At 36.7% G+C, this 14,369-nt stretch overlaps 1 protein-coding gene across 1 annotated transcript in view; it reads right to left on the reverse strand.

Moving 5' to 3' along the window:
* The window catches only part of LMTK2 (lemur tyrosine kinase 2), a 43,670-nt gene that overhangs the window by 7,039 nt on the left and 22,262 nt on the right, over positions 1-14,369 (reverse strand). Inside the window, exons 7-12 of the mRNA XM_035548974.2 lie at positions 10,025-10,158; positions 7,268-7,352; positions 6,496-6,617; positions 4,987-5,136; positions 1,852-4,747; positions 292-427 (exon numbers count right to left, since the gene is read on the reverse strand). Of these exons, the coding sequence (XP_035404867.1) occupies positions 292-427; positions 1,852-4,747; positions 4,987-5,136; positions 6,496-6,617; positions 7,268-7,352; positions 10,025-10,158 (3,523 nt within the window). The remainder of the gene's footprint in view (positions 1-291; positions 428-1,851; positions 4,748-4,986; positions 5,137-6,495; positions 6,618-7,267; positions 7,353-10,024; positions 10,159-14,369) is intronic.

Here is a 14,369-nt window from a genome sequence, read left to right on the forward strand (position 1 = left end):
AAAAAATTATCTTGAGCCAACTGTGTTCTAGTCCAAGAGGCCACAAAGATTTATTGCCTGTACTTTGGTTGCCTCTCAAGATAGCCAATACATGTCAAACAGTATTTTCTCTCAAGCTTTGATAAACAGTAACACTACTATCCAAGCCTAGCTGAAGTATTTACTTAGGATGCAAAACTGAAGCCAGTATGGTATAGTGAACGTACAAACCACATATTTTAAGTGACACTTCATTAAAAACTATGCATAAAATATTCTCAACCCCTGCTGTGTACAAATATATTTAAGTACCTTCTTCATCTGTCGAGCTTTCTGAATTTGTGAATCTATTTAAGTAACTAAAACCCGAAGATGGAGCAGGAGTGCTGTGAGAGCCTTCGCCATTAAGGTCTGCTACACGGTTTCCCAGCTCCTTAGTTGGCGTTTCCTAATGCAAACAAAACAGCTCGGTTAACTCTTTCATATACACCATGCATCCATGCAGTTGCATGCTAGCTTTCCAAAAATACTTTGTTTTCCCCATCAAATCTACTATGAAAATAAATGGTCTGCAAGCTCTTAGTTATTACCACACAACAGGACTTTGAATTGTACATTAAGCATATGGATACACCTCCATTTTCAAAAAAAAGTTGCATCAGATCTATGCTAAACTGAATGCAGAAGTGACTATTTACATCATTTACCATATAAAGAGGTTTCATATGCCCTAGGAAGAAAGCTAAAATATCTTCCAATTGCACAGAAAACAGTTCCCTTACCGCAATACACAGGTAGGGATTTTTTTTTCTATTCTGGAAAAGCCTTATATAGTCCCATCTCCCAACGTTTTACCTTTTTTTAACCCTTTAACTATGCTTCAGGATAAAGAGACACGCTCTGCAGGACTAGTATTTGAAGCAGCCAACATTTAATCAGTTACTATAATAAGTGAGTTCGACAACTAAGTACTTTAACACAGATTATTTTTTCCTTCCCCTTCGACAATAGGATTACTATTCTACAGAGGACAGAAAAACAAATACATACCTGTGTTTTCTATTCCAAAAGACAATGACCCCTAGTATGCCTGACAACGTCACTGTTCTTTTAAACTGACTGTACTAGTTCAGTTCCTATAACGTTAAAATACAATCCCCTTTGTATCAAGTTACAGAAGCTTAAAAATTGATAAAGCAAATAGGGAAACAAAACTAACCTTGAATTTTATAAGCAGATCAGTATTGTTTTACTAAACTTGAATAACATTGTATTAATAAAAAGCAGCACTGTCATCTAACTACTGCTCTCATCCTTGATTATAGCCTAAGGTAAATTAATGCTAACTAATGCAGGACTCAGTTTTTATTTTTATTATAAAGACATTTGAACTTAAACTGTAAGTCCACAAATTCATTAAACAGATAACCCACTTCTATAAAGTTAAAACATTCTATTTTTTTTTATTATTATTATTATTATTTTTTTTTTTTTTTATAAAATCTAGTCCATAATACTGTCTCTCACTCAAATTCTGTACAGCTTACATGCATCAGTAAAACATCACTAAAAACCAGGTTTCATCCAGTGCATACACAGTCAAGGTTCCAAAAGCAGTGGAAATTTAGGACTTGGCAAGCAACCCTGTTCAAAGCAAAACTACACTTCAGGTCCCTGCTGCTATTCTACCATCAGCACAAAACCGCACCTAGCCAAGAAAAAAGTTTCTTTACATAGAGAATACAAACACATCACAAACAAGATGCCAAGACAAGAAAGTGATCTTGTAACAATGTGCCCATATATACTAGTAAGTTATTTACCATGTCTTGTTTAAAAAAACAACTTTACTTAGTAATTAAAAAAGGATACCTGATCAAACAAATAGACCGTGACATCATCAAAGAAAGTTACAGCCTTTTTCTCATTTTTCCAGTGCTCATGTTGCCTTTCATTAAGAGGTTTTGGAAGTTTTAACAAGCTTCTCAGATGCTTTCCATCATCCTTGTCAGTAAGTATCTCAGGTACTCGATGAACAGTTTCATCTTCACTGTCAGAACTCAGACTATGCATATGAAAAGTCCTCATGTCATCCTCAGAATCACTGTTTTCATCTTCCTCATCTGCATCATCGCCATCTTCTAAATCAAGCATTCCAGAAACATCGAGTTTGCCAAGGTATTTTCCTTCAATATCTGGCTCTTTCAACTTTTGTCCTTCAACGTGATAGAAGGACTTCTCACTGTTACTCGAATCTAAAGGATTGTGTATGTTATGCACAGATTTCAAGTCTCTGTGTGAAAAAAGTTCTGAAGTATTAGTGCCAACACAAGAGACACTTTTATGGGAAAACTCCGACAGCTTTATTTCATCCCTTAGGTTATTCTCCATTGATATGTCCAGGGAATTCAGAGTTGCCTCAGTCCACTCGTCAGGACACCTCTGTATCCTTACATCCATCTCTTGTATCTCTATCTTGTGATTCAGTTCTGGATTTGTACTTTGATTACTGGTATCCTGGTAATTTCTTAGGTCACGCTTTTGCTCTCTCTCTTCAAAACAATAATCCTTTTTAGTATTATTCTCTCCTCTATTTGCAGACGTGATACACATAGCCTCTCTTGATAGATTTACAGTCTCTTCTGTTTTTTTATCTGGCTCAGAATCATTATCAGAGAAATAGGCAGAGTCTCTATAGGAGTTTTGATTCCCACCCACAAAAACCTCCGGGGTTATTTCAAAATTGTTTACTGCATCTAAACAAGCTGCTGCTTCTGAAACAATTATGACTGGATTAGAAGGTAGATCATTGGCATTGCTCTCACTGACACCACAGTTACCAATATCTGCATTAGAAGCATCCTCAACAGTAATATGGGAAGTCCATTCTGGAGACTCCAGATTCTCTGTTTCATAGCCACTGTCAGCAGGCTTATCAGGTGGTAAAAGTTTCTGAGGACTTTGAGCCTGTAAAGATTCTAAAACCTCATTTACATCTAAAGAATCCAAAGAGTCAGGTGTCTCTAAGGCCTGTTCTGCAGTCTGTACAGGAGATGGGCTGTCTTCCAAAAGACTATCCTGACTAGTGCAATCTGAAGTAGCAACAGAAATTAAGGTCACCTCTTCTGGAACATCCTTACAATTCTCAAAATGACTTAATGTTTCTTGTCTTTCCTCTGACAAATCATCTTTTTTTAATATGGGAGAATTACTTTGCAAGTTTCTTTCTGTATCTTCCTGATTGGATTTTTCCCTATTAAAAGCTATTTCAGACTTGGAAAGTATTCCCTGTTTCATTTGTACATCACTCCCATCTGTTTTAACAGCAACACCGTAATATGGATCATTTCCAGCATTATTATTTTTTGTATTACTGGACAGCTCTTCTTGACAAAGAGTATCAGTGTTACAGGACAAGACTTTGTTGACTTCCACATTTGAAAGTTTTCCCTCATCCTTCAAATAAGGAAGATTTGCACATTTATCATGCAACTTATAGGCTGCAGATGGACTAGAGGATGCCTGCATCTCTACAGTCTGAGAATTCATATCTTTATCCGTTGTTACTGGATTACAATTTTCATCTTTCATGGTTCCAAGATTTTCACATACTAAAGAAAAGACCTGTGCAGTTTCAGCCAACACAGGCTCAGGCTCTACAGAGTTTCTATGTGAGGTTTCCAACATACTTTTTAGAACAGTTTCTGGTTTTTGCCCAAAATCACTGCTGGTTTTGTTAGACAATATCCCTGTTAATAAGTTTTTCTCTTGAAGAAATAAGAAGTTACCAGAAAGTTCTTCTAAAGTTACTAAGTCAGACTGGTTAGAAATATTTTCACCTAAGGAAACTGCTTTGTTTTCAGAAACATGACTAGAATGCTCTTTCTCAGCAAAGCCTGTGACATTTGTAATATCTGTGTTTGAGTTTAAAACAGTCAGTTTAAAGTCTTTAGGAATATCATTCGTTTCAGCAAAACCAAGTATTTTTCTGTTCGTTAATTCTTCTGATCTGTTAATGTCATTAAATATATTCTGGAAAGGACTTTCTGGACTACTATTAGCAGGCAAAAATTCCTCTTTAGGATCTGTATTGTAGTGGAAGAAGTCCCCATCAGTGCTAGATTCTTCAACATCAAGATCCCTGAGAACCATGAAATGAGAACTTTTTTCTTGAACAGCTTCTTGATCAACTTCTGTAGTTAGTACAACCGATTGGTTATCGAAATTCATGCTGCAGCCACTACCTTTTTCCTCTAACTGGATATAGTAGTCATTTCCAACAGAAAGTTTGTGTGCATCAAACACAGGTAACACCCCAGGAACAGCAAGCGATGCTTCCTGACCACTTCCATCCTGTGCTCCTGGCCCTTGCTCTGAAAGCGATCTCTCAAAAACCTCCACGGGAAAGAAAATACTTGTGTATGCCATTGCTTCATCAGGATTCACACGACCACATTCATCAAAATGATCATGTTTAGCTGCCTCCCAGATATATTCAAAGCTGAGGCCCTGGCTTGTTTCAGTTACAGTAAGAACTTCCTCCATTTCATGGCCAAGTCTATCTCCTGTAAAGTGATCTAAGATTGGAAATGCAGAATTATTTGTTTCTCTGTTTGAGGTGTTTGGTTTAAGAGCATTCCACTGCTGTTCAAAATCAATCTCTGAGTCCCTTTGGCTTTGCATGCGAAGGTAAGTTAAAAGTCTATGCACTTCTTCTGCTGTTGGTCTCTTTTCTGGAGATAGCCAGCAGAACTGCAGAACTTCATACCTATAGAAGTAAGAAACACCTTTCAATAGGTTCCACAAGGAAAAGGATTTTATAAAAATCAGGTACCTAAATACTAAAAAGTAACAGCAGTATTACTGGCAGGAATTTCCATCTATAGCAACTCCTCATTTTCTGTAGGCTGCCTTTGCAAGGAACATTTAATTTCAATACACTTTTGAGAGAAATGGGTAATATGAAAAACATACTCAGCAGCTTTAAAAAATAAAAAAAATGTTTACCATCTATCAGAGTATGGCTGCTCCAGATGTGGCTTAAAAAGTTTAATCTGCTTCTCCTTGATGACATGGGTTAGGACTTCCCTGTCAGAGAATTCTGAGTAAGGCTGAGCAGCATTCTCAAACAGCTCCCACAACGTTACACCCAGGGACCTAAAAAAGACCAGTAAAATGACTGTACGTTCTAAGAACTAAGTTGCTCTCAAGAAAATGTGTTATGCAAGAACAGGCAAGAACTACCAAATATCACTACCCCACGGCTCCATAATAATTTCAGAATCCATTAACCCATTTCAAGTGCGCTTGACAGAACACTAAAAGCCTCAAAAACAAAGTTCTTTGAAGGCCAGTGCCAATGAAGGTAACAAAATGAGTGACTTATCTATGGAAGAAAATCCTGCATATTAAAGAAAATTAGAAAACGCCTATTTAAAACAGAGAAACAAGAGGAAAAAAAACTATGGCTTCACTAAAGACTACTGTTGGACAAAACTGCACTTGTGAGTCAAACCACTAGAAAACTAATCTGTTTCGGACTTCTTTAAATTGGTATTTTTAAGCTGAAGTACTCAGAAGCCTTGTTTTTGTTCAGTGCTGTATACATATGACATACAACACTAATCACATTTTCAGTGCTTAGAGCTGATCCAGATCTTTGGGCAACCTTTTCTTGACCAAAACACAAAGTAAATTCTATTACCATAGAATAATTTAGATCAGAAGGGGTCTCTGAAATCATCCAGTCCAAACCTAGTCAAAGAAGCTTTGTATAAAAGGCACTGAAGTTCAATTTGGAATGCTTAAGACACTGGCTGCTGGTAGTTTAGATGAACCGTATGATTTGAGGAACTCTGCTTGAAGGATACAAGGAAGAAAGTATTTAAATCATTTCTATCCATCTCGCTTTCTGCGAATCTTGTTTTACATTAACAAATAAAACCTAGTTTATTATTCAATACCCTTAAAATATAAAAGCAGGAATTTAGCTACAATGTTTTTGGAAATGGCAGCCTAAGCCTCAATTTCCGTTATCCAAATTTTCCTGGACTTGAGAACTGAGGTGGAACTTGGCAACTTCAAAAAATGTTCAGGATTTTCTCTAGTCTCTCTCTATAAGCTTTGTGGTAGCAGAGACTAACCTTAATGGGATTCTAGTGGCATCTACCTCAAGATTTTGTTTTACATCATCCACAGCTACTAATGAAAAAAATACCTTCCTTTATAAACATCTGAAGGAATTTGGCAAATTAAGTAAATATTTTATTAGTATAAACATCTATTCTTCTGCTATACATTTCTCTTAATCTAATCGTTCTTGCAACAAATTTTTAGGCAACTTTCCAAAGCAAGATACAGTTTCAGATTTGTAGAGATTAACCTACTGTACATCTGATAAAATAAAAAAAGCACTGCATCAGGCCAATATTCAACGATAAATATTTACTCCTTTATGTAATATTTGAAAATGTATTCCAAAATCTCTCACAAACTATTTTATTATTTACTACATACCATATGTTACTGTATTTATTTTGCTCTGCTGATAACAGTCTGTCTTGAAAACTTGTTATTAACTCAGGTGCAGTCCATCGGAGAGGAACAAGTTTCTTCTCATCTGTCTCAATATAATCTTCCTATATTATTGACAAAAAAAAACAGAAAGACTGAACAAACATTGGGACAACTTCCAGAAGTTGACAATCTTTTTTCCCCTAATCTGTTTTTATGTGATCACTATGTGTAAAATGAGAATTAAAAAAGTAATCTCATTTTACCAAAGTAGAAGAGCATAATGCTAGAGAAAAACGGCATTCAAGAAATCCATTTCTTGTACACAAGAAAATTGAGTATCAATTTCTTGTTTAATGTTTGGTACTCAAAACTTTAATGAACACTTTACATTTTTCACTTTCTTGGTATATTTAAGTATGTTAAACATTTTCATTAAGCACTTTGATAGCATTTTTCCTTTCTTAGAACATTCGAATTAATTTTTTGCATAACACCTGCCATTATTATTTTAGGGCTACTGCATATATGACATACAAACATAAATTTAACCAAAAACTTCTATAAGCAGGAACTCCATTTCTGGAAAGATCGTTTATTCCATTACATGACCTTGCTACAGTTCTTTGCCAGTTACTCTGAGAAGTTCACTATTCAGAAAAATGAAAAGGACAATCTGGGATCAGTTCATAACATTGCAATATGCTTGTTATAATCTCAGGCTTTCAAATCCTTCAAAAATTTAAAAAAAAGTGGTACATTACCAATAACTTACCTTATATCTACTGAATCCTATACCATAATCTCCTACTTTGACATTTAAATCAGATGTAAGAAAGCAATTTCGTAAGGCCAAGTCACTGCAAAGGCAAGCAAATAAATAGTAAGAACAAACCAAGAAGTCTTCAATTAAAAATAAGACAAGTGGGTTAAAAGAAGTAACACTACTCAGTAGAGTCAGACCACGGCTTGAAAAATCAAATAAAAAAAGCCACAAAATTTAACAAAAAAATAAAAAAAATGCACATTTACAGGTTACAGTAGCAAATGGCAGGAGCAGATCGGTAATATGAAGCAACTAGTGCTAAGGATTCAATATCCACACTATATACACTTCAGTAATTTTATTCAGATGCGCTGTAGCCTGGTCCCATAGACCAAAAGGCTCCTAAAAGCTGAAGCAAGTTAGGCATGCACCTGAAGCTATCTCTCTGATTCTCTTTGGATATAATTAAACCAGTCCATGCACTCCAGAAGATCAACTTATAATACAAGCCCAGTCACAGTAACTGGCAACAATAGGGAGATTCATTTCAAAAGTACAATTTTGATTCAAACTAAATGTGGTGGTAGTTCTTCTGTTGCTTGTATTTTCATCAAGTTTAAAAATATATATATAAACCAACAATTGATTCCCAATCTCACTAGAAAACTGCGGACACCGTAGTTCTGTCACTCTTCACTCATACTAAGCAACCAATAATATATTACACGCACTTATAAGTTCCTCTAAATAACAAAACCACACATTACATTTGAACTAGAACTATACATAGTCTTTGAGAAAGACCATCAGAAGAAATCATGTATTTCATAAAAGTTCCTTTAATAAAGGAATCAAAGTTCATTTAACAAACGAATCAAAAAAGCTCTTGAATATACATTTCCTGTTTCCACTATAAACCAGACAAGTGCTAGTAGCCAGCAGTGTTGCTGTAATAATAGCAAGAAGCTTTTTTAGAAAACCCATCATGCAAATTCAGAAATCTATGCAAGTTTAATGAAATTGCATGCTTACTATGAAACTATAGCCATGACAGCAAAGAGTTCCACATGCTAATTGCTCAAATATTTTGCTTCTCAGTTCCACAGAAGGGTACCATGCAATTAAGTGCACTGGAAGAATTCTACCATTGCTTCTGTGTACATTAAAAGAAAATCTCTGAAGTGTAGATGGTCTGAAAACCACACAATTTCCCTACTTCAAAAGAATAAGATTTTTTTCCCCCTCTTTGAGAACTGTTGAGCCTCATAGGTCAGAAACATCTGTAACCTTCAAGTACACTCCAAAGCTTTCCAACTTGTATTATACTATTTAAATAAATATCCCAGAAGAGAAGATAAAGTTTAGCTGCTAGAATTTACCACTAACAACAAAATCACTGATGCTGGAGCTTTACCACTTACTCTGACAGCATCAGGATAGTGCTGCTAGAAGTAAACATTTACAGTGATAATTTTGCAGATCCAAAGAATAATTATTTATCAAGTTTAACTGTATTTCACTGAAAACATACTGCTAAATTTAATACCTACAAAGCCACACTGCTGCAATACAAGAAACAGTGCTCAGTTTAGAAGGCACAACTGGTACTACCTTCAAGTAACTTGAAATTGTTAAACAGGTTAAAAGCTCTGCTTATCTGGCACCAGCTGAGTCTAGGATTGGGGAGTTTCTTAGGGTTTTGTTGTTTTACACATGCACTTTTTAAGACTGAAGTTTAATAGTTCAGCTTCTCCCTGAACGCAAGGTCTCTGCTTTCTCAAAGTAGTACAATGCATTGACCAGCAAGTTCCTAACATGCTAAAAGGGATGATAAGTGCTGCTTCTACAGCAAAGAACAGTTTGACCCAGTACACACACACAGAATAAACTATCCTGAGATATATCAGGTTTCATCAGGTAAGCCACGTCTGGGGAGCAAGTACTCTAATATAGCATTACAAGTCTAAGGTTGATGTCTCCAGCTGCTTAACAACTTTACAATTAAAGCAAAAAAAATTTTTTTGTCATAGTTCAGAGCAGTGAGTTTCACGACTGCATTTTTTCTTAACTGTTAAAACTACTGCCATTGTTTCAGTAGTAACTGCATCATCTTTTAATAAAATAAAGAAATCCAGGCCTTCCCCCACCACTAAAATGAAATTGTTCTCCCATTATGATCTGACTAGCTCCATTACTGAAGATTAAGAGACACTGAAGATAAACAGTGCTTTAGTGAGAGATCACCTACTTCAGTCAGATTTTTCAATTTAAGCCAGGTTCTCCCTTAACATATTAAAAGGGTAGCAACTTTTTTTTTCCATTTTTAGTAACAAAGGTAACGGATTACAAAAATTCTAAATTGCTATGATCTATAAAAATACAGTCCGAAAGATTGATTCTAACAAAATTTTAGTTTCATCCCCCCAACCCCTAACACACATACCCCCAACAAAACAAACTTAACTTGTGCAAGAATTAATCAAACAACTACATCTTCTGGATTGGCCTAGCAGTAGGCTGTGTTCTACAGACTGCAGATCACCTAAAAAGAAGGTGATTAGCTTACAGTCGCACAAGGACTGTAAGACCATATCACTGCAGTTAAATTAACATCTTCATAAGCATCACACCTTCCTGACATAGGATATGTAAATTAGATGAAAGTTTATTAAACTAGTGTCTTTAAAATGCGCCGATTTGAATGAAAACACCTACATGATTTTTGGAGTGCGCCATAACAAAGAGTAACTTATCTGGAAAACATACCTATGCACAAAATTATGCTTATGCATTACAGCAAGTCCAGCAGCAATCTCACATGCCATTCTCTGTAGCAGCATTATTTGTGAATCTCCTTTAATGTGGTCCTGTTCGTTGCAAATATAAGTTTTTAGGTCACCCTGTAAAAGAAGTTGAAAATACTTAGCCTTGTGTGTTAGGTGAATCTAAGAAATACTTTATGAAGAGGCAGCTAACTACCTACGTTACTTATTTACCAGTGAACAAGGTTAGCACTAGTTATAAATAGATTTGTGCTTAATAAAGAATCTCCTTAAGTTTCAGTCATCACTTGTATAAGAAGTCATCCAAGGCATGTGGTATTGTCCTTGTAAAGGTTTGTAATCACTTCATTTAGGAGTTAACAATCTAAATCACACTGCCACATAAAACATAACTTTCATACAATAATGCTTTCCATTAAAAACGTGATGAGCTTCTGTTTTTTAAGTGTGGTCAGTTTCAATTGCTCCCCATCAGCAGTTGCCTGTCTGGCACGTGCAAGGGGATGGAAGGAAGAGAGCACAGAAAACTGTTTTAGATATTGCCAGCTCACCAGAGCTTTAGATATTAAAAGACCATGATAATACAGCCCACTCCCATCACTCAGGCACCAGAGGATGGATGGCAGCAGTTTTGTTGAACCTAGGCATTGCTGATCAGCATCCATACAACTTACAAGCCTACAGAAGCACTCCATAAATTACCAAAAAAAACGAAAACAGCTTTGAAACAGATGGAAAAATAACTGGGAGTTGTCAAGCATCTTCTAGTCTTGCTTTTCCTGTGTAGGACAATCCAAGAAAGGTAAGAGAACAAGTTTCTTATGCCACTGTTCTTACTTTCACTTGTACACAACTTTTAACCTACCACTTCTGTATTTTTATTCTTATTTAAATTGTACTCTTCCTGCAAGTTTATCAAAAGATTTCAGAAATTGTTTTTGTTTTTGAAGAAAATTAATTGTATCAAGACTGCACAATACATTACAACTTACTTCACCAGTGTAACATACTCGGCTATAACTGTACACACCAACCGTGCCTAAACCTTGGACCAGGAAAAAGACTGAAGAGAAGTCTGAGATTGAACAGACATGGCAGCAGTCTTTGCACTGGCTAAAAAGTGTTGTCTTCAGAAAAGAAGAAAATATCGCTAAACTTCTGTTCCTCTGGTGTTCCTGTACGTTACAGATCTGTAACTAAAGCATCTCATTTCTCCTTAATATGGCTAATTAAAAGTGACAATTTACAGTTCTCTTAATTCAAGCAGTAGATTGCAACTCACCACACAGACATCTAACAGTGCAGTAATACCTGAGAACTAATTGACTGGAGAATCACAGATCTGAATTATTTAATAAAATAAGAAGTCGGATAGACAGTCTGCTTAAAAGCAGACACTACTCCTACATAAAACAATTTTGTTTTAATTTGTTTTAAAACAAGAACAGATCCTACAGTACTTGCAAGCAACTTTCTATCTTCATCTGCTTTATACATGCTACTTATATTACAGAGCTAGTAGGTAGAGCTAATACCACTTCGTGACAAAAAATGTATAAACTCTGAACTGTTTGATGTTGTAGAAACCTTCATCACATTCTCTTTATCCTGCTTTCAGCTACTAATTAGGCAACATTTAAGTATTTGCATCCTACAGAATTGTGTAGAAATGTCTCCATATATGTTATTATGACTTGCAATTACAGCTTTAATATCACACTGACTCATACATGTGTATAAACACACAAACGCACGCTTCCCTTTCTGCCTTGCCAGAGCAGATTAACCAGAACAGAATTCCGGAGAACTACAAAATGAACAGTGTCCGTATCACAGATTCCCAACTGCATAGCCTAATGAAGTACAAAAATCCAGTTTAACTGACTCTAGATGGCAGCATGCTGCTGTACAAAGTCAAACTATCCTGTGAAACTGCTGTCATCCCTTGAAACAGCAACTGGTTACTCACAGTTTGTCCCAGGTGGATTAAGTTCTTAAGATGCCTGAAATGCACCAAGGAATTACTTTTTAATTTTTAAAAGCCTTAGTAACAGCAGCACTATGTGGCATCCTTTATTTAGTAAATAATTGAATTATTTAGTAAATAATTCATGTAGACACATTCTTATAGGAAATGCAAGTTGTATTAAATCCAGCATCTTGAACCCCACTGGCTCTGTTTTCCTCATCCTATTAATAGCAACAATCAAAGTTAAAATACAGTTGTTGTGGTTTTTTTTTGGTACTGGTTTAAGAGGACATTCCTTCATACCAATGAATGCACTCTAGTGCTGGACTGACACCCAGATGGACCTGGCAGGCTGGAAGAAGGGGCCCACTGAAACCTTATGAAATTCTAGAAAGACAAATGCAAAGTCCTACACCTGGAAAGAAAAAAAACCCTTGCAACAATACAGACTGAGGACCGAACAGCTGGACAGCAGCTCTGCAAAAGGGGACCCAGGAATCTTGGTAGACAGTAAGCTGAACATCAAGCACCTGTACTCCCTGGAAGCAAAAACTGCAAGCAGCATCCTGGGCTGCATCAATATGACCATAGCCAGGAGACCAAGGAAAGAATTACTCCCTTCTCCCCCACGTTTGTTACACCACATTTAGATCCTCTATCCAGCAGTGGCTGCCCCAAAACAAGAGAGAGACTGGAACAAGTTCAGTAGAGCGTCATCAAGACTGTCAGGGGATCAGAACATTTCACCCCAGCTAATTCAGGCTGGAGAAGGAAAAACTGCAGTGGCACCTGATAGCAGCTGTCCAGTACTTATGAAGCTATGAAGACTGAGCCAACTCTTCACTGCAGAAGGATGAGATGACAGGCGCAAGTCAAAACAGAAGTTCAGACTAAGCATAAGGAAAATTGTTTTCCCAGTAAGGACACCTGAGCAGCAGAGCAGGTTGCCCAGAGAAGCCGTGCAGTTTCCACTCCTGGATGTTTTCGAAGACCCACCTGGCCAAAGCCCTGAGCAACCAGGTCTGCCCCCAGGCTGATGCTGCTTTGCGCAGGAGGTTGAACTGAAGACCTACTGAGGTCCCTTCCAACTTGAATTATCCTATGATGCCTCCCTGTCTACAAACAGACAGTAGTAACACATCAATAGTATTCCCAATTTTGAGCCACACAATGGCTCTTTATTGGACAGAGTTTTTTAATGCAGAGCTCTATAAGTATCAAAACTTATACATGTCAGGGGAAACACAGTTCTGCAAAATTCACTGCTCAGACACCTGAAAATAAAAAGCTCGGTAATCATGCTTAAAGAAGGCTCCACTTCTTCTCCAACTTGTTCTGCCTCATCCCTTTTCTCCTGGGAATCTGTGAAGAACGAGATTTTTACCTTTCCTCCCACCTCTCTCAGTTCTAGTCAGGATCAGTTCAGCCTTCTTTGTAAATAAGTCTTAATTTTATTTTCTCCTCTAACAACCAGAAGCCAGGGGCACATTTATCTGCAGTATTCTTCTGTAGCTTTCTGCTTTGCACAAATTCCACGTTTGGTCCATAAGAACGCCCAAACTGCTGAGGTGACTTTTTAAACAAGTAGGTACTGACAGGGTTTGAGAAGCATAAAGAGGTTACCAAATTATGTCCACTCAACACTTCCTACCAAGTTGGAAAGCTACCTGCCAAGTCACATAACACCACATAATTAAGAAAACTAAAAATACTACCCCTGCCTCCCTGCTTCAACATTGCTTCACCATATACTTACCCAACATCACTGCTGTTAAAATACCTGAAAGTGGTATATGGTATGGACCCCTTATACCATTAGAAAGTTGTTTAGGCATATATAAGTAAGAAATACTAAACATTTCTGAGAATAAGAATTGTTTGAACCCAACAGACATGATTTCTGGAGCTGCCATGTACTGTCAACCTCCCATTTTTTCCTCTTTAAAACTACATATTATTGATATATGTAGTATTTGACTCCTTCATTGTTATTAACTACGATTATTAAACTGATTTGTTGAATACTTTGGTTAAGAAGTTTTCATTGCAAAGATTTTTATTTTATTTGAAGATAATGTTTTCAAGTGGCAGTAATCAGAAAAAGGCCAAATAAGAACCAACCACTGCAGGCAGACACCTTCCAGTAACAACTACATCCCTGCAGCAAGCTACAGGGCATTCTGGGCAAATACTGCGTCCTGCTGATCTCCTCTGCTCAGGGAATTGCAAGATATAAGAAACTTCTTCAAGAACTATTTGATAGGCAAATCACCCTCACCATATAGATGCTACTTCCACATTTGAATAACTTTCCTTTACTCATAAATTATGTCAAACTACTAGAAGAGTTGCTGTGCTG

The sequence above is a fragment of the Cygnus atratus genome, chromosome 15 (assembly GCF_013377495.2).
Source record: "Cygnus atratus isolate AKBS03 ecotype Queensland, Australia chromosome 15, CAtr_DNAZoo_HiC_assembly, whole genome shotgun sequence".
NCBI lineage: Eukaryota > Metazoa > Chordata > Aves > Anseriformes > Anatidae > Cygnus > Cygnus atratus.